This window comes from Salmo salar, chromosome 12, assembly GCF_965601325.2.
Source record: "Salmo salar chromosome 12, fSalSal1, whole genome shotgun sequence".
Lineage (NCBI taxonomy): Eukaryota > Metazoa > Chordata > Actinopteri > Salmoniformes > Salmonidae > Salmo > Salmo salar.
In genome coordinates, this window is record NC_138302.1 from 66,316,518 (window position 1) to 66,341,583 (window position 25,066).

At 45.5% G+C, this 25,066-nt stretch overlaps 1 protein-coding gene across 2 annotated transcripts in view; it reads left to right on the forward strand.

The window, feature by feature from the left end:
* LOC106565583 (SLIT-ROBO Rho GTPase-activating protein 3) overlaps positions 1-25,066 on the forward strand; it is a 123,589-nt gene that overhangs the window by 91,746 nt on the left and 6,777 nt on the right. Inside the window, exons 12-20 of one of the 2 annotated variants that reach the window (XM_014132865.3) lie at positions 775-877; positions 1,953-2,013; positions 2,652-2,729; positions 5,292-5,426; positions 6,123-6,228; positions 7,538-7,765; positions 8,598-8,671; positions 13,278-13,458; positions 24,722-24,871. In XM_014132865.3, coding sequence (XP_013988340.1) covers positions 775-877; positions 1,953-2,013; positions 2,652-2,729; positions 5,292-5,426; positions 6,123-6,228; positions 7,538-7,765; positions 8,598-8,671; positions 13,278-13,458; positions 24,722-24,871 — 1,116 coding nt within the window. Of the gene's footprint in view, positions 1-774; positions 878-1,371; positions 1,403-1,952; positions 2,014-2,651; positions 2,730-5,291; positions 5,427-6,122; positions 6,229-7,537; positions 7,766-8,597; positions 8,672-13,277; positions 13,459-24,721; positions 24,872-25,066 lie in introns of both variants that reach the window. The other variant, XM_014132866.3, reaches the window with a different exon arrangement.

The window sequence follows — 25,066 nt, forward strand, 5'->3', positions numbered from 1 at the left end:
TATTTTTGTTGTTATTCTGTCTCTCAGTGTTCAAATAAACCTCCCATTAAAATTATAGACTGATCCTTTCTTTGTCAGTGGTCAAACGTACAAAATCAGCAGGGGATCAAATACTTTTTTCCCCCACTGTATTAATGAAGGAAATCCCAAGGTGTATTTTAACATGCTTTGTCATGTTATTCTAAGTTTCGATAAGGCTTAAATAAGTGGTCGGAATGCTACTTTGGTTTGCCCTGGCCGTGATGGGACTTGCCGAAGTACCACTGGTCTGCTAACCACACTGTAACTTATTCGTGAGGGATAACCTGAACTATCAGCCGGTGTGCTTGATTTTATTAGTTCTGGTTAATAATGTTTACATTATGCTATACATTAGGAGTCAAGTTTTCAGTACGTCAGTCATAGTGGGTTTTATAAGGGGCCCGAAGCCTCCGGCCATAGAGCCACTCAGGGACCTCCCAGCAGCAAGGCCTAGCGCAGACTAGCACTGCTTAGGGGTTAATTACAGGGCAGAGCCATCAGGTTTAAATAACACACACCAGTAATAAAACGTCTCGTTTTGGTTGAATTTTCAACATTTAGATGTGGTTCACTTCCTCCTGCCTACACACATTTCCTCTTGATAAACAGAGTACAGGGGGGCATTTGGGAAGGTGGAAGTCAGGGCTATTGAGAGATGATGTTTTCATACCTGCATTTCAGCCTTGCGTGTTCGTTGTACTGTTTCACAGCATATGGTGTTTTTGTTCCCTTCCTCACCCGCCATCTCCTCAGGCCCCCCACTCTCCCCCCTAAACCACAGAAAATGCGGAAGCCTAGGCCGCGCTCAGTCTATAACCATAAGCTGTTTAACGGCAATATGGAGGCATTCATCAAGGTACCCCCCCCCCCCCCCCCCACACACACACACACTGGGTTGTGTGAATGAGCGACCCTGTGGGGCTAAAGGAGGAGGCCCGCTCTCCTTCTCTCTCACTCTCTCTCGCTCCTCCTGCTCACTGCTCTCCCTCATCCTGTAACCACTGTCCTTAACCTCACCTCCACTTCCTCTGTTCCCTTGGCCCTGACGATGCACACAGACAGGGTGGCAGTGGGTTAGTGTCTCCCTATTCTTTCAGATGTAGCAGTAGCACAGATTCTCCTCTGCTTATCTTCAGACGTGAGGATACTGCATATCATAGTCCCCATAATGGCTACACAGAGATCATCTCACTGCATCTCAAGCCCTCCCAGTGGCCCCTGACCTGTGCTTATCTTCCAGGCCTCCGAAGGGGGCTCTTTCTGTCTATCTGTCATCTGTGCTTCTCTAACTCTGTTGCCTCTCTGCCTCCCTTCCTCTGCACCTCCTCGCTGTGCTGCTTTCTGTCCCAGGGGAAGACGGAATGCCCGTACCCGCAACCAGGTACTATCAGTTTGGGGGTGGTAGGATGGGAGGTAGGGCGCGTGGCACGGTGCTGTAGAGTGGGCCTACTGAAAACTATTACACAAATAGCTCTACATGCCTATTTCTGCTTTCCTCCACACGCAGTCGTACTAATGAGCTCCAATAGCATGTCACTGCTGCTCCACTTGTTTCATGACTGTTTGCTTGCTGTAACAGGGGGCTGTGAATAGTAATGATTTCTATCTGTCATTTTAATCCTGATCATATGAATGTTGGTGGACACTGCTGTTTATGAAGCATCAGGAAGAGGTATTTGTTTCTTTATGGCGGGTGCAGGGCAGGCCTAGAATAATCAATGCTCTGCCTCTTCTTTTAGTGTAATGTGAAGTAAGGCCTAATTGGTTGTTATGTACAGTATGCTGAAATGTTTTTTTATTATGCAGTGCTGCTTCACATGAGCAACAGAATCTATCAATATGGACAGTATAGAATGTGTGGTTTTCTTGTCACTGTATAAGTGTCAGTCATCCATGCTTTGCTCTTACTATTGCCATGATTTATCTTTCAGGACTCAGGTCAACCTATTCCTCTTGTGGTGGAGAGCTGTATTCGACACATCAATTTGTATGGTAAGTCTACTAAAATCACACCTTACTGATGGCTTCTACCATTGGACTGTATTCAAAATGCCAGTAGAACGCTGTGAACTCCACTGTGAACTCTTCATATCTCATAACAGATGACAGAACCTCTGGGTAGAGGTAATCCATTCACTAAAACATCTCCAGGTGTTGAGACAAACCTGCTATGATTTAAAACCTCAGCCCCATGTGCTCTTAGCTTGAAAAACGTGACAGTAGCGTGGCAGCACATCACCCATAGGGACTTCTGACAGGACCCTTGGTCTTTGTTTACTAAATCAGTCCAATCTTCCCTTCCTCCCTCCTCATATCTTCATCCTTCTGTCCACCTCCACATCTGACTCCAGCCAAAGTGGTGTAGCCTCCAGGCCTGTAACCCCCGCCCCCGCCCCTCCCCCTCTAACCCCCCACAAACTGATTAGGGGTTCTCTAACAGAAACCATATGCGGCAGACCGACCGAGGGGCCCTCTCCTGGAAGAAGAAAAAACACACGTCCCGTCACGACTAAATTACATTTCCTGCTCTCTGTTGTGTGTTTTCCATTGGTCTTTCATATAGCGGCCGTTTGGGTGTGGGGATAATGGTGAGCTCAGACTCAGTATTATGTTTCTATGTGTTGTTGCAGGGCTCCAGCAGCAGGGCATATTCCGCGTGCCTGGATCCCAGGTGGAGGTCAATGATATTAAAAACTCATTTGAGAGAGGTAGGTCACCAGTGAGATTGGGGGTAATTGGTAATAGATTAGATTTCTGTTTGTCTCCTACAGCTCAGGATCAATAACATGACAAACCCATTGAATGTCAGACATACAGTAGATACCTGTTATTTTCTATAATATAAGATCTACGTGTAGCAAGCAATAATTTTTTATTCAGATTTACAGTAATGAAGTCTTTATTGGTTCATTGTTTCACAGATTGTCACGCCCTGACCATAGAGATCCTTATTATTCTCTATGTTTGGTTAGGTCAGGTTGTGACTCGGGTGGGGAAGTCTGTTTTCTGTTTCTTTGTTTTGGGGCCGAGTGTGGTTCCCAATCAGAGGCAGCTGTCTATCGTTGTCTCTGATTGGGAATCATATTTAGGCAGCCTGTTTTCTTCCTGGGTTTGTGGGAGGTTGTTTTCTGTTTAGTGTCTGCACCTGACGGAACTGTGCGTTTTCGCATTTGTTATTTTGTTTGAGTGTGTTTATGAATAAAGTAAACATGGACACTTACCACGCTGCGCCTTGGTCCACTTCAACTACCACTTACGACGAGCGTTACAGAACCTCTCACCAAAAACGGACCAAGCAGCGTGGCCAGGAGAGTTGGACATGGGAGGACATCCTGGACGGCAAGGGATCCTGGACGTGGGAGGAGATCCAGGCCGGATGGGATCGCCTCCCATGGGAACAGGTGGAAGCAGCGAGGGAGGAACGGCGACGAGATCGGGAGTCACGGCAACGACGGAAGCCCAAGAGGCAGCTCCCCAATTTCTTTTGGGGGCACACGGGGAGATTGGCGGAGTCAGGGTTGAGACCTGAGCCAACTCCCCGTGCTTACCGTGGGGAGCATGTGACCAGTCAGGCACCGTGTTATGCTGTGATGCGCACTATATCTCCAGTGCGCATTCGTAGCCCGGTGCGCTCTGTGCCTGCGCCCCGCATTTGCCGTGCTAGAGTGGGCATTCAGCCAGGACGGATTGTGCTGGCTCAGCGCTCCTGGTCTCCAGTACGCCTCCTCGGTCCAGGATATCCTGCGCCAGCTCTACGCACTGTGTCGCCAGTGCGCCTTCACTGCCCAGTTCGTCCTGTGCCAGCGCCCCGCACTTGCCGGGCTAAAGTGAGCATCCAGCCAGGACGGGTTGTGCCAGCCCTACGCTACAGACCTCCAGCGTGCCTCCACGGCCCAGCATATCCTGCGCCAGCTTTACGCACTGTGTCGCCAGTGCGCCTTCACAGCCCAGTTCGTCCTGTGCCAGCGCCCCGCACTTGCCGGGCTAAAGTAACCATCCAGCCAGGACGGGTTGTGCCAGCCCTACGCTCTAGACCTCCAGTGCACCTCCACGGCCCAGTATATCCTGTGCCTGCTCCATGCACCCGGCCTCCAGTGCGTCTCCCCAGTCCGGTGAGACCTGTTCCAGCTCCATGTACGAAGCCTCCAGTGATGATCCATGGCATGAAGCCTCCAGTTATAATCCATGGCCCGGAGCCTCCAGTGATGATCCATGGCCCGGAGCCTCCAGTGATGATCCATGGCCCGGAGCCTCCAGTGATGATCTATGGCCCGGAGCCTGTAGGGATGATCCATGGCACGAAGCCTCCAGTGATAATCCATGGCCCGGAGCCTCCAGTGGTGATCCATAGCACGGAGCCTCCCGTGATGATCCATGGCCCGGAGCCTCCCGTGATGACCCATGGCCCGGAGCCTCCCGTGATGATCCATGGCCCGGAGCCTCCCGTGATGATCCGTGGCAGGAAGCCTCCAGAGATGACCCATGGCACGGAGCCTGTAGCGAAGATCCACGGCGCGGAGCCTGCGGGGACGGTCCGCAGTCCGGAGCCTGCGGCGATGGTCGGCAGTCCGGAGCCTCTGGCGACGGTCGGCAGTCTGGAGCCTCCAGCGGGGGTTCCCAGTCCAGAGCCTTCGGCGACGATCTATGGTCCGGTTCCTCCGGCAACGATCCAGGGTCCGGAGCCTCCGGCGACGATCCACGGTCCGGTTCCACGAAAGTGCGGGGAGCCCCAAGCGGAGGGGGATCTGCGTTCCGCACCGGAGCCTCCACCAAGTGGAGATGCCCACCCGGACCCACCCCTATAGGTTCAGGTTTTGTGGCCGGAGTCCGCACCTTTGGGGGGGGGGGGGGGGGGTACTGTCACGCCCTGACCGTAGAGATTCTTATTATTCTCTATGTTTGGTTAGGTCAGGGTGTGACTCGGGTGGGAAAATCTATGTTTTCTGTTTCTTTGTTTTTGGGCTGAGTGTGGTTCCCAATCAGAGGCAGCTGTCTATCGTTGTCTCTGATTGGGAATCATACTTAGGCAGCCTGTTTTCTTCCTGGGTTTGTGGGAGGTTGTTTTCTGTTTAGTGTCTGTACCTGACGGAACTGTGCGTTTTCGCGTTTGTTATTTTGTTTGAGTGTGTTTATGAATAAAGTAATCATGGACACTTACCACGCTGCGCCTTGCTCCACTTTAACTACCACTTACGACGAGCGTTACACTGATTCAGTTCTGTTGCAGTGGTCAGAACTAATAACTCTACTCTACTCTATTGTTTGGCTAGGTGAAGACCCATTGATTGACGACCAGAATGAACATGACATCAACTCAGTGGCAGGGGTCCTCAAGCTGTACTTCAGGGGCCTGGAAAACCCTCTGTTCCCCAAGGAACGCTTCCTGGACCTCATGTCTACTATCAGTGAGTACACTCTAAAGCCCTACCTTATACTGTTGGTCAATGTAGTAAATGTGTTCAGGGTAACTGAAACCCTACAAATCTGGGTGGTGAAATAGCACCATTGGGGCTATGGTTACAGTACATGCCTTTTGGATTATTCCCCGTCCGTCACTGAGTAGAGATTGAGTCAGAATCGAAGAGAGAGAAGCCAACCTCCGGCTCCAAAGATACATCATCAATCCCCACCACAACACCCTAATCACACTGCTTTATGGAAGGGGTAAGGTAGTGACGAGAGGCACGCAGCGCAGCACATGGAAACAATCTCAACACCACGGCTGTCTGCCTGCCTGTGATTTAATAGAAACCCAATAGGAAGAGAGGAGCGAGGGGGCCACAACAGTCTACTAACTGAGCACAGCTTTGTCGTATTTCCCCTTGGTCCAGATAGCCCAGTCTCTCAAATCACCATATTCTCTGGTTTAAACGAGGTGGGGATATCTATTAATGATAGGAGTGTTTGTGTTGTCATTACTGTACCCGCAGTATGACTGCCAGGCCCCTGAGAAGGTCGGCTCATTCTGTATATTCAGTAGATCATGGTGGTGTAATGGAGCATAATGTTTCCCTATATTAATATGGAATGTTTTTATTTTCCTCCCATTCATCTCAGTGCCAGGTAGTGTTATGACACTCTCTGATCCTCCTCTGTTTCAGAACTGGAGTCTGGAGCTGAGAGAGCGCATCATGTCCAGCAGATTATTGTGACTCTTCCTCGCACCGTTATCATCGTCATGAGATACCTGTTCGCTTTCCTCAATCAGTAAGTCGGCCGTATTGACATAAGTCACGTTTTACCGTCCTCTGTTTTTTAATAGTCCCTGTACCAGACTACCTATACACTAAGGACATACAGGATGGGGTAAAAGTCTGAAATTAACTTTTAGACACATTTGAGAGTCTTGGGGAATAGAAAAATCACTGTATTGCACTAAATCAGCAAGACTTATGAATCTCTGCTGCAGCAGTCAGAGGAAATGGCATTACTTTCCAAAGAATTGAACAGCCCTACTGTTCACGTCCTATTTACCACCGCGTCTGTCGGCAGAGCTTTAGAACATATTTATGGGCCCGCTTGGAAAGTCATCCCTCAGCCCAGTAATATACCTGCCCTGTTTTATTGGGCTGTTATTTTATACTCCTTTTGCTTGGTTCCCCTGCAGAACAAAGAGTTTGATTCCACATCCTGACTTTTACCTCCGTGTTTGATACCCCCCCGCCTCAGACAGAGTTTGGCTCTGGGCCAGCTGTAGGTCTTTACTGCTCCACTCCAGCTCCACACCACTCTGCTCGGATTATGAGCCCCTCTTAAAGCAGATGAGTGTGAGGATACTGTAGGCCTTCTACCTAAGTAGGATGCTGCTGGAAGGAAGGATGGATGGTCTCACTGCCCCCTAAACCAGAATGGCTTATTAATATTGGCTACTATTTGGGGTGGCAGGTAGCCTAGTGGTTAGAGCGTTGGGCTAGTAACTGAAAGGTTGCTGAAACAAATCCCTGAGCTGACAAGGTAAAAATCTGTTGTTCTGCCCCTGAACAAGGCAGTTAACCCACTGTTCCCCCGTTGGCTGTCATTGTAAATAAGAATTTGTTCTTAACTGACTTGCCTAGTTAAATAAAGGTTAAATTAAAAAAAGTATATATAACAAAAAAAGCCTGTTAAGCTGTGAAGTTAGAAGGGCAGGCTTGTTAAAGCTGGATAGGTGTGAGAATCTAGGTGACAACTAAACAGGGAGTCTGAGGAATGTGCTAGGTAAGCTGGGATGTTAAGGTAAGGGGGTTTAAGGATGTACTTACTAAGCTGTGGTTGATGCCAAACCAACATGGAGCTGTCTTTAGGTAGTAGAGGAGAAGATGCAGATCTCAACTCTATGTAGAGTCTAGAGTACAGACTCAACCTTATTTATAGAAGACAACTATAAGCATTTTGGAAACGTATATATTCTATTAGCAAACAAATAACTATAAGTACGTTTAAAATGGAATCACCCGTCCGCCAGATATTCATCTCTTAATGTAAACACGACCTAATTGTTCACCCCACTCACTCAAACCTCTTCCCTTCCATCCAGCCTGTCCCAGTACAGTGATGAGAACATGATGGATCCCTATAACCTGGCCATCTGCTTTGGCCCCACCCTGATGCCCATCCCCGACGGACAGGACCCTGTAGCCATCCAGGCGCACGTCAATGAGGTCATCAAGACCATCATCATCCACAACGAGGTCATCTTCCCCAGCCACCGCGAGCTGGACGGGCCGGTCTATGAGAAGTGCATGACTGGAGGAGAGGAGTACTGGTGGGTAGTAGATAGACCTGGAAGGACAACACCTTTAAGACAAGCACTGAAGACATACAGTATGGCTAAGGCTAAAGCAGTAATACTGTAACTGGTGTAACCCTGGGTTTAGCAGCAGTACAGTAAAACTGCTGCTGGTGGATCGAGCATATGGTAGGATCTCAGCCATGCAACAGCTACATTATGAGCCTGCTTGATAATGTGGTGAGAAGAGGGGAATTTAGAGTGCAGTAGAGATGAAGATGCTGGGAGTGCATTAACACTCCTATCGGGTGGTATTTTCTTCAGCACATGCTTTTACAGACACTGCTTAGATATAATGCCCTAAGATAATTACTGTTATTTAGTAGCTAGAAATGTAGAATGGTATACATTTACTTAAAGAGCCAATCTGTCTGGAAAGATACATTATGTAACTGTTTAAATTGTCTTTACTCTTTCTTGCCTTTTATCCCATTTTTCGTGATACAAATGCTCCAAAGTAAATGTAGAACTTTATATTTCTAATGCACAGACTCCAATATTACTGCTTGGGAATGTTTTGCATATCAAAACTCACAGGGATGGCTTACAAGTCAGCATGTATAGTTCAATGAATACCTTACCTGGAGCTGGTCCAACTAACATGTAGCTGATACTTCCTGGAGAAATATGCTGATATAAATGCCCCCTAGTTCAAATAATAATTTACTTTGGAACAGATCCAAGTATGACCTGTAACTCATCTTTCCTGGAGGAGGCATTCGTTTAGATGAGTTAACCTACGCATGTGTTGTGGGTGTGTCTGAGTTTACCATTCATTGACTGTCCATCTCTCTCGCTCTGTCCACAGTGACAGCCCCCACAGTGAGCCAGGCACCATCGATGATGCTGACAATGGGACTGAGCCACACACCAGTGAAGACGGTCAGTAACACGGGGTTCCTTTACTTCTTCAGACACTGGTACCCTAGAGGAGATGTTTGGGTGATTGACTAAGATAAATGTGTAGCAGCTAGCTGGCTACACAGCTAACCTTAATCAAACAGTTGGCTGTTGCAGAACTCCAAAAGCTTGTGTTGTTTCCCTCGCCTTCTGTTGTCTGCCGTTTCACTAGCTACTCTCTATGTTGTGTTTGGTTTTGTAATTGAATTGCTGTTTAGCCATGTGGTCATACTTTACACTACTAAAGTATGACATAACAGCATAGTCTGTTCTGCCTATGTTAAAGATGGAGGGTTGGTTCTGTCTGTCTGTCTGTCTGTCTGTCTGTCTGTCTGTCTGTCTGTCTGTCTGTCTGTCTGTCTGTCTGTCTGTCTGTCTGTCTCCCCAGGCAGGTACCCTGCTGTGTACTGCAGCACTGTAGTTCTGTGTCTGGACTGGACCTCCCATTATAATTGCGATACGATACAAAAACAGCCAATGTACTGTAGCCGTGGGTTAACGTTCAGCTTAATATATACAGGATGTAATTCATGCAATGAATAGTAGATGCAAAGTAGCTAGTTCAGTATTAAAGAGGTGAAGCAGACCAGGGGCAGTGATTTATCTATGTACTTCTAGATGTGTCCCATAGAGACGGACAGATTGATCTGTAATATCAATTACAACAGCAGATGAATCATACATTTCAGCTGATGAGCCCTTGATATAAGGTTGTAAAAGTTTGTTTTTTAAAGTTGTATGTGTTTGTTTCGAAGCCAGAGGTATTTCGTGTGATGGTTGGATGGGCTCAGTATGAATGTGATCTGGAGTGTAAGAAGGCTGTGTAGATGGAGTTGCCCTGAGCTCTGACTGACCTTATTCTGTGTGTTCTTTAGACTGAAGGAGAGAACTAGGCACAGCTCAGACTGTGACAGCTTAGGGCTGCAAAGGAGCACATCATGCTTGAAGGCGGAGACAAGGTTGTGTGTACATTGTTGGCAACCCCCACCTCTCTCTCATCTCTCTGTCTCTCTCATCTCTCTCTCTCTCTCTCTCTCTCTCTCTCTCTCTCGCTCTCTCTCTCTACCTTTGCTTGTAGCTTTCTCTCTCTCTCTCCTTGTAATGCCCTCTCTCTCTCTCCCCTTGTAGCGCCCTCAGTCTCTCTCTCTCTCCCCCCCCCCCCTTGTAGCGCCCTCTCTCTCTCTCTCTCTCTCTCTCTCTCCCTTTGTAGCGCCATCTCTTTCTCACTCTCTCTCTCTCTCCCCTTGTAGCTTTCTCTCTCTCTCTCCCCTTGTAGCACCCTCTCTCTCTCTCAAATTCTCTCTCATCCATCTTTCTTCAGCAATAGTAAACAGGTCCCATGGGACTTCCTCCTTTGTGCCTTTGTATTTTCCTGGTAGTCCTCATAGCCCTGACAGAATAATTGGGCTAACATTAGTCAGTCACAACACCAGAGATACTGCTGTATCTGCTGGCTCTCAATGGTCAGGCCCAATCATACTGCTCTATGCTAGGCTAGGGTAACAATATCGGGGAGAGCCCCATCTGTAGTGATGGGTGTGTCAGTAATGAGTACTGACACCCTCCCCAGCCCTCTGAACCAAACAGCAGAACAAAGGCTGACTGCCCCACACTGCATGTGGAGAGCTGGGAGGAGAGTACAGAGGCACAGCCAGCCAGGGCAGGGCCCTTGGCGCTGGATCGTGGTCTCCCTCTGTTTAATTAGTGTGCTTGGAGAGAATGAGAGTCACATGGTCCTGTCTTGGCTCTTCTTAGACCTGAGGCGATACTGCCCTCCACAGCCCGGCCCTCAAAATGAGTCTGGAGACATGGTCGCCCAGCAAGACACAACCACACTTTCTACTTGAAGCTAGAACTAAAGGACTACATGAATACTATATAAATCAGAGAACCACAAAGTGGGCCTAGTTTGACTGTTGTGGTCTTCAGCTTGTATGTTGATTCTGAGTATTTGATCTTTATTGGAGAACAAAATAGTCATATTGTGATGATCAGACAAAGGTAACTACCAAAATAAACGTAGTGACTTAATAGGGCGTTTGGCCACCACGAGCCATCAAAACAGCGTTAGTGCGCCTTGGCATAGATTCTATGCGTGTCTGGAACTCTATTGGAGAGATGTGACACCATTCTTCCACGAGAAATTCCATCATTTGGTGTTTTGTTGATGGTGTTGGAAAACGCTGTCACAGGCAGTTCAATTGAGTTGAGATCTGATGACTGAGATGCACAAACACACCATTTAAAACCCCTTTGAGACCCCTCTTTTCAAGCCATGGTAGCCAAAATAAGCATGATGGGATGTTAATTGCTTAATTAACTCAGGAACCACATCTGTGTGGAAGCACCTGCTTTCAATCCACTTTGTATCCCTTATATACTTAAGTGTTTCCTTTATTTTGGCAGTTACCTGTACATGTGTTATTGTGTTTCTGAGGAAGAGAGCGAGAGCTCTACTTAAATGGTCTAAAAGCCTCAGGCTGAATCTACTCTTGGAACGAGAGGGACAAAGAGAGACAATGATTCTCTGTCCTTCTACCTCGCTCTCTCTCCTCCTCTCTCCTTCTCTCTTCTCTTCCTCCTCCTCTTCCTCCCTCGCTCTCCCTGTTTCTGTAGGTAATTTCACCCCTGGATGGAGCTCCTAATGGAACTGATTGGGCTTTCTGGTTGGTTTGGAGATTTCCTGCTGGGAGACAATTTATTTTATACATGTGCTTAACCCCGGCTGACTCCTGCTCTGTCTGGTCTGGCCCATAGAGACACAATGAGGTGTGGCTGTAGTACCAGTGGCCAAGGCCATCCTGCCACGCACACACACACCCCCTCCGCCCGGTCAGGGAAATCTGACACCCTGGGGACTAGCTTAGATCCCTTTAGCATTTTGAACACTCACTACATGTGCATATCTCTATGGGACATGTCTCCAAGCAAAAACGTGTTTCTCTAGGTTGCGTGTGTCCCAAGTCATCAGGCTCTTTGTGTGATTGATATCAGCTTGGACGCAGGGTGTGTGCGTGGGCATGCGTCCGTGCGTGCGTGGCAATACCTCCCCCTCACCCGTCATACCCCCTCCCCTGGCACCGTCCCTGTGGGATAGAGGGCTTGTAGCAGAGACCAGTCTGCTAATCTCCTCTGGTCCAATGTTGAATGGTGACTGATGTTTGCTTACGGACAACTAAAGCCTGTACTTTTGTGCGTCTGTTCTCTCAAGAGGCTAGCAACAGCGTGAAGGTTGGTTCTTCTGGCTATTGGTGTGTGCTCAGTGTGTGAGTAGTTTGGTGTGTTGGGACCCATAATGCCATTAAAAGACCAAGTCATTGGATTGTCAACCAGTCTATTAGCTGTTAGGATAGTAGTGTTCACTGGTCAGAATACAGTGTTACCCTTGAGCAGAGTTGTGATGTCCTCATTGGTGGCACTGGTGTTGATTGCACAGCAAATTCTCCAGTTTTAAATAAACACTAACAGTGTTACATTTAACACTGGGCAGGTGTCTATACAGGTCCACACTTTTCAGTGTTAAATTAACACTGCTTAGTTCTGATGCTGTTACACTTTGTCAGTGTTAGGGAATTAACACTTTTAGGGTTATGCAATAACGGCTCATGTAGTATTTTTAACCATTACGCAAAGACGTCCGTATCTCTTGACAAGGTCGCTTGTGTTGGATTAAGGACATTTGTTAGTGACATGGTTGTTGAATTCATTCATTTTCAGTACTGTGGACTTCACCAAGTGAGTTCCTACTGGAGGCAAATGTTATCATTCAAATTAAACTCTTTAGGACACTACATTAAATATCGTAAGGCCTGCTGTGTTAGGAACCTCCTGGTTTACAGGCCACATCAGGACTGCAAGTCACATTATGCTGGCTTGCTAAATCTGATAATGATGGGCATGGTTTTGATGGGAATGTTTTACTCTCCGCAGAATAAAACTGACACAATCACACTCAACACTGGGGTTCTTTTACACCAGAGTGAATCAACACCAGAAATGTTACACTGAAAAAGCAACCCTAGATAACACTGGCCAATTTGCTTTGTGGAACTCAATGACAGGTTATCATCAACTCACAACAATGCTTGGAATCTAAGTGTATCACTCAAACAGTATAACCATCCCCTCTGTTAGAGAAAATGGTTTATATTGTAATGCTGCATCTCATTCTATTTCTCTTCAACTCAGATATTCCCTCTTCTCGCTCTTTGTCTCTCAGAGACTTCTGTGTCTTTTGAAGGTCTGAAGAACAAACTCAGCCATTAAATTGAGCCCCCAGGCAATCACAACTCTCTACTGTACTCTGGAGTTGATCACAGACCACGAGGCCTGAGGCCATTGTCTGAGAACATGAGGACATGCTCTCATTGTTTGGCCACATGGTTTAGGTCTTAGTAATTAGAGCAAGGGGCTCCTTATTTCTATTAATGAACTCAGTGAAGCAGCTGGATTGGGTCACACTCATACACAGGTCAGGCTACTCTGTCCACACATCTCAATGGGGTGTGAGATATGTTAAAACACCTGGAAATGAAGCTGGTCCAGGTTGTGACTGATGTTTCTCTCCCTTTGTTCTTTATTTCCACAGAGGTGGAGCAGATTGAGGCCATAGCTAAGTTTGACTATGTGGGGCGCACCCCCCGGGAGCTGTCCTTTAAGAAGGGGGCGTCGCTGCTGCTGTACCACCGCGCCTCTGAGGACTGGTGGGAGGGCCGGCACAACGGCGTGGACGGACTGATCCCACATCAGTACATAGTGGTGCAGGACCTGTGAGTAACAACCGTTCATAAACATGAACTTCAGCGATGGATGAAGAGCAGTTTGACAATAAATCTGTAAGACAGTCAATTCTGTCAGACAGGCAGGAAACAGTCAGTCAGTTAATCAGGTGTTTTCCTCAACAATTATCCTTCTCTAAAGTGATATAAACTGGGGAGTAATTTCAAGCGGCAGGTGTATCAAAAGCTTTCTCTTGTGTTTGATGTCATTAGCCACACACCAATAACACTCATGGAAGATCCTTGACTGAATATCACAAAGGCACAGATAAGTAATTCAAATCATGCCTGATATGTTAGCTCAAAGACATTACACTGACAATTGTACCTTTAGTGGTAACACTTTTAATTAAATGTGAATTTGATGTCAGTCAATGAGGCAGAAGTAAAGATGCTAAAGAGAAGGCCAGAGCGTGCTTTAAGTTTACAACTCGAATGAATTCATTGAAAACACCCTCAGATAGTAATTCCCGGTATAAATTTACACAATAATTTAAAAGATGAGCCACTTCGTATACAATTATAGCTTTCTTGTGAAACTGTTCTCCACTTTCTCCTCCCTCTTTAATCCTCCACCTCCTACCCCTCCTTCCCTCCTTTCTGCAGACGACTTTGTCAACCACTTTGAAAGAAAAGGTTGCTATCCACTCCTCATTCACTCAGCCTGAGTCCACTGATCCCACTCACACAGAACTACCCTACGCCTTGACCTCTTTCTCCCCTCTCTCTCCAGATGAAATCCTGCGACTAGTGATGTCCGGCTGCCCAACAACCTGCCCACTTGACCTCATCCCCTCTTCGCTTTTCCAGACAATCTCTGGAGACCTCCCATTCCTCTCTTCCTTCCTCAACTCATCCCTTACAAATGGCTGCGTCCCCTCTGACTTCAAGATGGCCAGAGTTCGCTCCCCTCCTCAAGAAACTTGACTCCTCTGATGTCAAACTACAGACCAGTATCCCTTCTTTCCTTTCTAAAACACAGTCTGCTGTCTCTGACCAACTCTCTCGATATCGCTCTCAGAATGATCTTCTTGACCCTAATCAGTCAGGCTTCAAGGCGGACACCGTAAACCATCAGATCCTCATCCAAACCCTTTCAGGGTTGGGCGTCTCACTTGACAGGTCGTTCCTACCTGGCAGGTAATTTTTACCAGGTGGCGTGGAGAGGATCTGTGTCTGCACCACGTGCTCTCACTACTGATGTCCCCTAGGTAGTGCTGAGAGATTAACAGAAATGTAGTTGACCAACGTTAGTTCAATTACTTTAATTGCATTTAGTTTCTCGAAATCAAATAATTCACTAGATAAATCAAGTCAAGAACTAAGGGAGTTTTCATTAAACAAATATTCAACCTAGTTCAGCACAGAAACGTGGTAATTAACTACAATGACCATAATCAATTGTGCCTTTTTCTGTCTCGGACAGAGATGGATACACTTTTAAGCCTGTTACGTTAGATTAGATAACCACAGACCGCATGAGAGAGGAGTGTACAGAACACCAAGATGAAGGGATACAGACAGTTTGTGAAGAATGCCTTATTTACTTTGAAGAACTAGTCAAATGGTTTGTCAGACAGCTCTGCAGCATGCTTAGGCAGGTTAGCCTAGCTAAATAGGATGACTAAAGACAGTACAGTATTGGGAGCATGATATAAAGTTGGCTGGCTGGCTGCTACTGCCTGAGCAGAGAGAGGATGACTTTATTAAGGAATTAAAAATAATAGTCATAAAATATAAACGAAGTAATATACACAACTTAAATATTGTATTATTTCATAGTAGTTTCCTACTTTTCTTTTGATGTCTACCCAATGTGGGCCTGATCAGAGACAATGGAATATTTTCAATGTTTTGGCAATTTAATGTTCACTATTTATGGAATTGGAATTTCCATTACATTATGCTTTTAAGAAATATGCCATACCAGTCAGAAGTTTGGACATACTTACTGATTCAAGGGTTTTTCTTTATTGCTACTATTAGCTACATTGTAGAATAATAGTGAAGGCATCAACACTATGAAATAACACATATGGAATCATGTAGTAACCAAAAAAAAATATATTTTATATTTGAGATTCTTCAAAGTAGCCACCCTTTTCATTGATGACAGCTTTGCACATTCTTGGCATTCTCTCAACCAGCGTCATGAGGTAGTCACCTGGAATGGTTTTCCAGTAGTCTTGAAGGAGTTCCCACATATGCTGGCTGCATTTCCTTCACTCTGTGATCCGACTCATCCAAAACCATCTCAATTGGGTTGAGGTCAGGTGATTGTGGAGGCCAGGTCATCTGATGCAGTACTCCATCACTCTCCTTCTTGGTCAATTAGCCCTTACACAGCTTGGAGGTGTGTTTTGGGTCATTGTCCTGTTAAAAAACAATTGATTGTCCCACTAATCGCAAACCAGATGGGATGGCATATCGCTGCAGAATTCTGTGGTAGCCATGCTGGTTAACCTCTCTAGGATAGGTGGCACCAAATCGTCCCACCTACGTAACAGCCAGTGTAATCCCGTGGCGCGTTATTCAAAAACCTAAAAAATGCAAAAACTTCAATTTTTCAAACATATGACTATTTTACATCATTTTAAAGACAAGACTCTCGTTAATCTAACCACACTGTCCGATTTCAAAAAGGCTTTACAACGAAAGCAAAACATTAGATTATGTCAGCAGAGTACCCAGCCAGAAATAATCAGACACCCATTTTTCAAGCTAGCATATAATGTCACATAAACCCAAACCACAGCTAAATGCAGCACTAACCTTTGATGATCTTCATCAGATGACAACCCTAGGACATTATGTTATACAATACATGCATGTTTTGTTCAATCAAGTTCATATTTATATCAAAAACCAGCTTTTTACATTAGCATGTGACTAGCATGTGACTAGCATTCCCACCGAACACTGCCGGTGAATTTACTAAATTACTCACGATAAACGTTCACAAAAAGCATAACAATTATTTTAAGAATTATAGATACAGAACTCCTCTATGCACTCGATATGTCCGATTTTAAAATAACTTTTCGGTGAAAGCCCATTTTGCAATATTCTCAGTAGATAGCCCGGCACCACAGGGCTAGCTATTTAGACACCCAGCAAGTTTAGCACTCAGAAAAGTCACATTTACTATAAGAAAAATGTTATTACCTTTGCTGTCTTCGTCAGAATGCACTCCCAGGACTTCTACTTCAATAACAAATGTTGGTTTGGTTCAAAATAATCCATAGTTATATCCAAACAGCGGCGTTTTGTTTGTGCGTTCAAGACACTATCCGAAAGGGTAAATAAGGGTGACGAGCATGGCGCAATTCGTGACAATTCTTTTTGAAATATTCCATTACCGTACTTCGAAGCATGTCAACCGCTGTTTAAAATCAATTTTTATGCCATTTTTCTCATAAAAAAGCAATAATATTCCGACCGGGAATCTGCGTTTAGGTAAACAGACAAAAGAAAATAAAGCATTCGGTCGACTCGGGCACGCGCCTAAGCCCATAGTACTCAGATCGGCCACTTGCCAAAAGCGATAATGTGTTTCAGCCAGAGCCTGCCTCGATATCGTTCAGATTTTTCCCGGGCTCTGAGAGCCTATGGGAGCCGTAGGGAGTGTCACGTTAGAGCAAAGATCCTCAGTCTTCAATAAAAAGAGCCAAGATGAAACACCACTTGTCAGACAGGCCACTTCCTGCATGGAATCTTCTCAGGTTTTGGCCTGCCATTTGAGTTCTGTTATACTCACAGACACCATTCAATCAGTTTTAGAAACTTTAGGGTGTGTTCTATCCAAAGCCAATAATTATATGCATATTCTAGTTACTGGGCAGGAGTAGTAACGAGATTAAATCGGGTACGTTTTTTATCCGGCCGTGTCAATACTGCCCCCTAGCCCTAACAGGTTAAGTGTGCCTTGAATTCTAAATAAATCACAGACAGTGTCACCAGCAAAGCACCCCCACACCATCACACCACCTCGTTCATGCTTCGTGGTGGAAACCACACATGCGGAGATCACCCGTTCACCTACTCTGCATCTCAGAAAGACACGGCGGTTGGAACCAAAAATCTCAAATTTGGAGTCATCAAACCAATGGACAGATTTCCACCAGTCTAATGTCCATTGCTCATGTTTCTTGGCCCAAGCAAGTCTCTTCTTCTTATTGGTTTCCTTTAGTAGAGGTTTCTTTGCAGCAATTCGACCATGAAGGCCTGATTCGTGAAGTCTACTCTGAACAGCTGATGTTGAGATGCGTCTGTTACTTGAACTTATTTGGGCTGCAATTTCTGAGGCTGGTAATTCTAATGAACTTATCCTCTACAGCAGAGGTAACTCTGGGTTTTCCTTTTCTGTGGCGGTCCTCACGAGAGCCAGTTTCATCATAGTGCTTGATGTTTTTTGCGACTGAAATGTTCCATATTGACTGACCTTCATGTCTTAAAGAAATGATGGACTGTCGTTTCTCTTTGATTATTCGAGCTGTTCTTGCCATAATATGGATTTGGTCTTTTACCAAATAGGGCTATCTTCTGTACTCCACCCGTATCTTGTAACAACTCAACTGATTGGCTCAAATGCATTAAGAAGGAAAGAAATTCCACAAATGAACTTTTAACAAGGCACGCCTGTTAATTAAAACTACCTCATGAAGCTGCTGGAGAGAATGTCAAGCGTTTGCAAAGCTGTCATCAAGGCAAAGGGTGGTTAGTTTGAAGAATCTCAATTTTGATTTGTTTAACACTTGTTTGGTTACTACGTGATTCCTTATGTTGTTATTTCATAGTTTTGCTGTCTTCACTGTTATTCTACAATGTAGAAAACAGTAAAAATAAAGAACAACCCTGGAATGAGTAGGTTTGTTCTAAGTTTTGACTGGTACTGTATGTGTGTAATATATATATATATATTTATTTATTTCACCTTTTCTTTAACCAGGTAGAGAAGTTGAGAACAAGTTGTCATTTACAATTGCGACCTGGCCAAGATAAAGCAAAGCAGTTTGACACCATACAACAACACAGTTACACATGGAGTAAAACAAACATACAGTCAATAATATAGTAGAAAAAGAAGTCTATATACAAAGTTAGCAAATACAATATAGCAAGTAAAACACTGTAATAGTAGATTTGCAGTGAAAGATAGTGCAAAATAGAAATAATGGGGTGCAAAATAAATAAATACAGTAGGGGAAGAGGTAGTTGTTTGGGCTAAATTCTAGATGGGCTATGTACAGGTGCAGTAATCTGTGAGCTGCTCTGACAGCTGGTGCTTAAAGCTAGTGAGGGAGATGTGTTTCCAGTTTTAGAGATTTTTGTAGTTCGTTCCAGTGATTGGCAGCAGAGAACTGGAAGGAGAGGCGGCCGAAGGAGGAATTGGCTTTAGGAGTAACCAGAGAGCTATACCTGCTGGAGCGTGTACTACAGGTGGGTGTGCTATGGTGACCAGTGTGCTGAGATAAGGGGGAACTTTACCTAGCAGGGTCTTGTAGAGGACCTGGAGCCAGTGGGTTTGGCAACGAGTATGAAGCGAGGGCCAGCCAACGAGAGTGTACAGGTCGCAGTGGTGGGTAGTATATGGGGCATTGGTGACAAAACGGATGGCACTGTGATATACTGCATCCAATTTATTGAGTAGGGTATTGGAGGCTATTTTTTTAAATGACATCGCCGAAGTCGAGGATCGGTAGGATGGTCAGTTTTACAAGGGTATATTTGGCAGCATGAGTGAAAGATGCTTTGTTTGCGAAATAGGAAGCCAATTCTAGATTTAACTTTGGATTGGAGATGTTTGAAGTGAGTCTGGAAGGAGAGTTTACAGTTTACAGTCTAACCAGGGTTCGATTCCCACGGGGGGCCAGTACGATCCCCAAAAAATTATGAAATGTATGCATTCACTACTGTAAGTCGCTCTGGATAAGAGCGTCTGCTAAATGACTAAAATGTAAATATTCTAAGTCTGAACCGTCCAGAGTAGTGATGCTGGACGGGCGGGCAGGTGCAGGAAGCGATCGGTTGAAGAGCATGCATTTAGTTTTACTTGTATTTAAGAGCAGTTGGAGGCCACAGAAGGAGAGTTGTATGGCATTGAAGCTCATCTGGAGGGTAGTTAACACAGTGGCTAAAGAAGAGCCAGAAGGATACAGAATGGTGTCGTCTGCGTAGAGGTGGATCAGAGACTCACCAGCAGCAAGAGCGACATCATTGATGTGTACAGAGAAAAGAGTCGGCCCAAGAATTGAACCCTGTGGCACCCCCATAGAGACTGCCAGAGGCCCGGACAACAGGCCCTCCGATTTGACACACAGGACTCTATCAGAGAAGTAGTTGGTGAACCAGGCGAGGCAATCATTTGAGAAACCAAGGCTATTGAGTCTGCCGATGAGGATGTGGTGACTGACAGAGTCGAAAGCCTTGGCCAGGTCAATGAATACGGCTGCACAGTATTGTTTCTTATCGATGGCGGTTAAGATATCGTTTAGGACCTTGAGCGTGGCTGAGGTGCACCCATGACCAGCTCTGAAACCAGATTGCATAGCGGAGAAGGTGCAGTGGGATTCGAAATGGTCGGTAATCTGTTTGTTGACTTGGCTTTTGAAGACTTTAGAAAGGCAGGGTAGGATAGATATAGGTCTGTAGCGGTTTGGGTCAAGAGTGTCCCCCCCTTTGAAGAGTGGGATGACCGCAGCTGCTTTCCAATCTTTGGGAATCTCAGACTACACGAAAGAGAGGTTGAACAGGCTAGTAATAGGGGTTGCAACAATTTCGGCAGATCATTTTAGAAAGAAAGGGTCCAGATTGTCTAGCCCTGCTGATTTGTAGGGGTCCAGATTTTGCAGCTCTTTCAGAACATCAGCTGACTGGATTTGGGAGAAGGAGAAATGGGGAAGGCTTGCACGAGTTGCTGTGGGGGGGTGCAGTGCTGTTGCCTGGAGTAGGGGTAGCCAGGTGGAAAGCATGGCCAGCCGTAGAAAAATGCTTATTGAAATTCTCAATTATAGTGGATTTATCGGTGGTGACAGAGTTTCCTATCCTCAGTGCAGTGGGCAGTTGGGAGGAGGTGCTCTTATTCTCCAAGGACTTTACAGTGTCCCAGAACTTTTTTGAGTTTGTGTTGCAGGAAGTAAAATTCTGCTTGAAAAAGCTAGCCTTGGTTTTTCTAACTGCCTGTGTATATTGGTTTCTAACTTCCCTGAAAAGTTGCATATCACGGGGGCTGTTTGATGCTAATGCAGAACGCCACATGATATTTTTGTGTTGGTTAAGGGCAGTCAGGTCTGGAGAGAACCAAGGGCTATATCTGTTCCTGGTTCTACATTTCTTGAATGGTGCATGCTTATTTAAGATGGTGAGGAAGGCATTTAAAAAAAATAACCAGGCATCCTCTACTGAAGGGATGAGGTCAATATCCTTCCAGGATACCCGGACCAGGTCGATTAGAAAGGCCTGCTCGCTGAAGTGTTTCAGGGAGCGTTTGACAGTGATGAGTGAAGGTCGTTTGACCGCTGACCCATTACGGATGCAGGCAATGAGGCAGTGATCGCTGAGATCTTGGTTGAAAACAGCAGAGGTGTATTTAGAGGGCAAGTTGGTTAGGATGATATCTATGAGGGTGCCCGTGTTTACGGCTTTGGGGTGGTACCTGGTAGTTTCATAGATAATTTGTGTGAGATTGAGGGCATCAAGCTTAGATTGTAGGATGGCTGGGGTGTTAAGCATGTCCCAGTTTAGGTCACCTAGCAGCACGAGCTCTGAAGATAGATGGGGGGCAATCAGTTCACATATGGTGTCCAGAGCACAGCTGGGGGCAGAGGGTGGTCTATAGCAGGCGGCAACGGTGAGAGACTTGTTTTTAGAGAGGTGGATTTTTAAAAGTAGAAATTCAAATTGTTTGGGTACAGACCTGGATAGTAGGACAGAACTCTGCAGGCTATCTCTGCAGTAGATTGCAACACCGCCCCCTTTGGCCATTCTATCTTGTCTGAAAATGTTGTAGTTAGGGATGGAGATTTCAGAGTTTTTGGTGGTCTTCCTAAGCCAGGATTCGGACAAGGCTAGGACATCCGGGTTGGCAGAGTGTGCTAAAGCAGTGAATAAAACAAACTTAGGGAGGAGGCTTCTAATGTTAACATACATGAAACCAAGGCTATTACGGTTACAGAAGTCATCAAAAGAGAGCGCCTGGGGAATAGGAGTGGAGCTAGGCACTGCAGGGCCTGGATTCACCTCTACATCGCCAGATGAACAGAGGAGGAGTAGGATAAGGGTACGGCTAAAAGCTATTAGAATTGGTCGTCTAGGACGTCCGGAACAGAGAGTAAAAGGAGCAGGTTTCTGGGAGCGATAAAATAGCTTCAAGGTATAATGTACAGACAAAGGTATGGTAGGATGTGAATACAGTGGAGGTAAACCTAGGCATTGAGTGATAATGAGAGAGATATTGTCTCTAGAAACATCATTGAAACCAGGTGATGTCGTCGCATGTGTGGGTGGTGGAACTGAGAGGTTGGATGAGGTATAATGACCTGGGCTAGAGGCTCTACAGTGAAATAAGCCAATAAACACTAACCAGAACTGCAATGGACAAGGCATATTGACATTAAGGAGAGGCATGCTTAGCCAAGTGATCAAAAGGGTCCTGTGAGTAGTGAGGTCGGTTGCGGTCACGGCGATTCAGACAGCTAGCCGGGCCATGGGTAGCAAGTTGGCAGAAGAGGGTCTGTTTTTAGTCACCTCGTGCGTTTCCGTCGGTAGATTAGTGGGGTTCCGTGTGGTGGAGGGGACCAATCCAATTGTTAAAAATAGTTATAGTTATAGTGGCCCAAGAAAATTGGCCGATAGACCTATTCAGATAGCAGCTGCTAAGACAGCTAACGATTAGCTGGCCGCAGATCGGCGTTCAGGTTACGTCGCGATGGAGGGGCCAGTTGGATAACTCCCTCTGGCAGATAACGTCGGTAGTCCAGTACTGAAGGCCCGATGGGGCTCCGCATCGGCAGTAAAATGGGTCCGGATAGGTGATTGTAGCCCAGGAGTGGCTGATGGAACTCTTCAGCTGGCTAGCTCCGGAATAATTGATGTTAGCTCCGAGACCGGCGTTAGCCAATAGTCACTCGGATAGCAGCTAGCTAGCTGCAAGATCCAGGTGTAAATGTCCAAAGCTTGTGGTAGAAATCCGGGGATATGGAGAGAAAATAGGTCTGGTATGCTCTGGTCTGAGTCACGTTGTACAAAACTGGCGATAGCTTTTCGAGCTAAGGGATAGCTGATGACCGCCAACCGTGGTTATTTGAGTTCTAACGTTAGCTAGTGAACTGGCTAACTCCTGGCTAACTTCTGGCTAGCTTCTGTTGTGGATTTCAGATTTTAGGTAAATAATACTTTTTTTAAATTGGTGAGGCGGGTTGCAGGAGAGTGTTTAGAAGTTGAGTTTTTAGAAAAAATATATAAAAGATATGCGAAGAATTTTTTTTTTTATATATATATATACACACACGGGACATGACAAGACGAGGACAAAGGACGTCTGACTGCTATGGCATCTGACTGCTATGGCATCTTGGATAAAGTAAATAAATAAATATATTGAAACCGAAATCGAAAACCATGATTCTTTTGTAATAATCTAACCCGAAATGACCTCAAAAAGCACTAATCACTCAGCACTACCCCCAGGGCTCGGTTCTAGGCCCTCTCCTCTTTTCTCTGTACACCAAGTCTCTGCTCTGTCATATCCTCACATGGCCTTCCTATCATTGCTATGTGGATGACACTCAACTACTCTTCTCCTTCCCCTCTTCTGACACCCAGGTGGCGACACGCATCTCTGCGTGCCTGGCAAACATCTCAGCTTGGATGTCGGCACACCACCTCAAGTACAGCCTCGACAAAACAGAACTGCTCTTTCTCCCGGGGAAGGCCTGTCCACTCCAAGACCTCTCCATCACAGTTGACAACTCCATGGTGTCCCCCTTCCAGAGTGCAAAGGACCTTGGCATGACCCTGGACATCACCCTGTCGTTCTTTGCAAACATTAAAGCAGTGACTCGCAGCTGCAGGCTCATAATCTAGGCACTTGTCATCTCCCATCTAGACCAGTGGTTCCCAAACTGTGGGGTGTTCGGCAAGGGGGGGGTCTTTAAAAATATATATTTATGAACTCAGTCCGGCTGTAAGCTTACTATTGAAAGTTGTAATAGCAGAATGTAGAAGATGCAATTTCCAAATTGGGTAGTGCATCATCAGTTCCTCTTGTCATGTTAGTCATTGCATACCTTACATGCTGACCAGAGCGAGCGCGCAATCTCGTGCTTGTTGATTTTGTCCACCTACACCAGATGCGATAAGGACACGCAGGTTGAAAAATCAAAACGAACTCTGAACCAACTATATTAATTTAGGGTCTGGTGGAAAAGCATTAAAGATTTATGGCACTTTAGTTAACTAGCTTGCTGTTGCTAGCTAATTTGTCCTGGGATATTAACATTGGGTTGTTATTTTACCTGAAATGCACAAGGTCCTCTACTCCAACAATTAATCCACAGATAAAAGTGTAAAACGAGTTTGTTTCTAGTAATCTCTCCTCCTTCATGCTTCTTCTTCTTTGGACTTTACATGACAGTTGGCAACCAACTTTAAGGTGCATTACCACCACTAACTGGACTGGAGTGTGGACCTCAGTTTCAATCTTTCAATCACCCTTTCAATCACCCTTTTCTGTCCTGGTTAAATAACTCTTGTGGCGTCCCCGACGCCCCCCTCCCAAATAATAATAATGCTGACAATAATAAAAAGAAAGGCCATTGTCTTTTCCTACTAGCACTGACTTTTCTGATGGAAAATTACCTTTATACGATTCTTATGTGTTGTTGTTTCACCTAGCTATCTTAAGATGAATGCACTAATTGTAAGTCGCTCTGGATAAGAGCATCTGCTAAATGACTAAAATGTAAATGTGAAATGACTAATCATTGCTGGTGTCTGTTTAATGAATCCATTTGGATGTTGAGTGGGCAGTAAGGCCAGAGTCTCATATTGCTACTTTTTGTGTTAGGAGGAATACATTGGAATGATCAATGTTCAAAAGGAGGGGCTCCAGAGCTGTCTGGAACAGATAAACTGACTGCAGATTGAAAACCAGAGCCCTGTGTAAATATGGACCAATTAGTTTGAATAAACAGCAGTCCAAATGAGATCTCTACCAACTGTAAGAATAATGTTCATTCTCTCGCTCTCCTCGCAGGGATGATGCATTCTCGGATAATCTCAGTCAGAAGGCGGACAGCGAGGCGAGCAGTGGACCACTGCTGGATGACAAGGCCTCATTCAAAAACGACGTCCCATCACCGTGTGAACAATCCCCCGACTCCAACTTTGGAGGAGTCATGGGGAGGTGGGTAACGACTGACAAGGACTACATATTGAAATGTAGCCCTTCTCTTTCTAGTCTCAATGTTTAACTCACTCTGGGTTGCTTATATGCACAAATGTAAGATCAGTTTAACCTCTCCAAATGCTAATCTTAACCATTTATGGAGTAAATATTCAATGTTTCAAACTGACTGTAGATCAGTGTCAAGGGCCAACC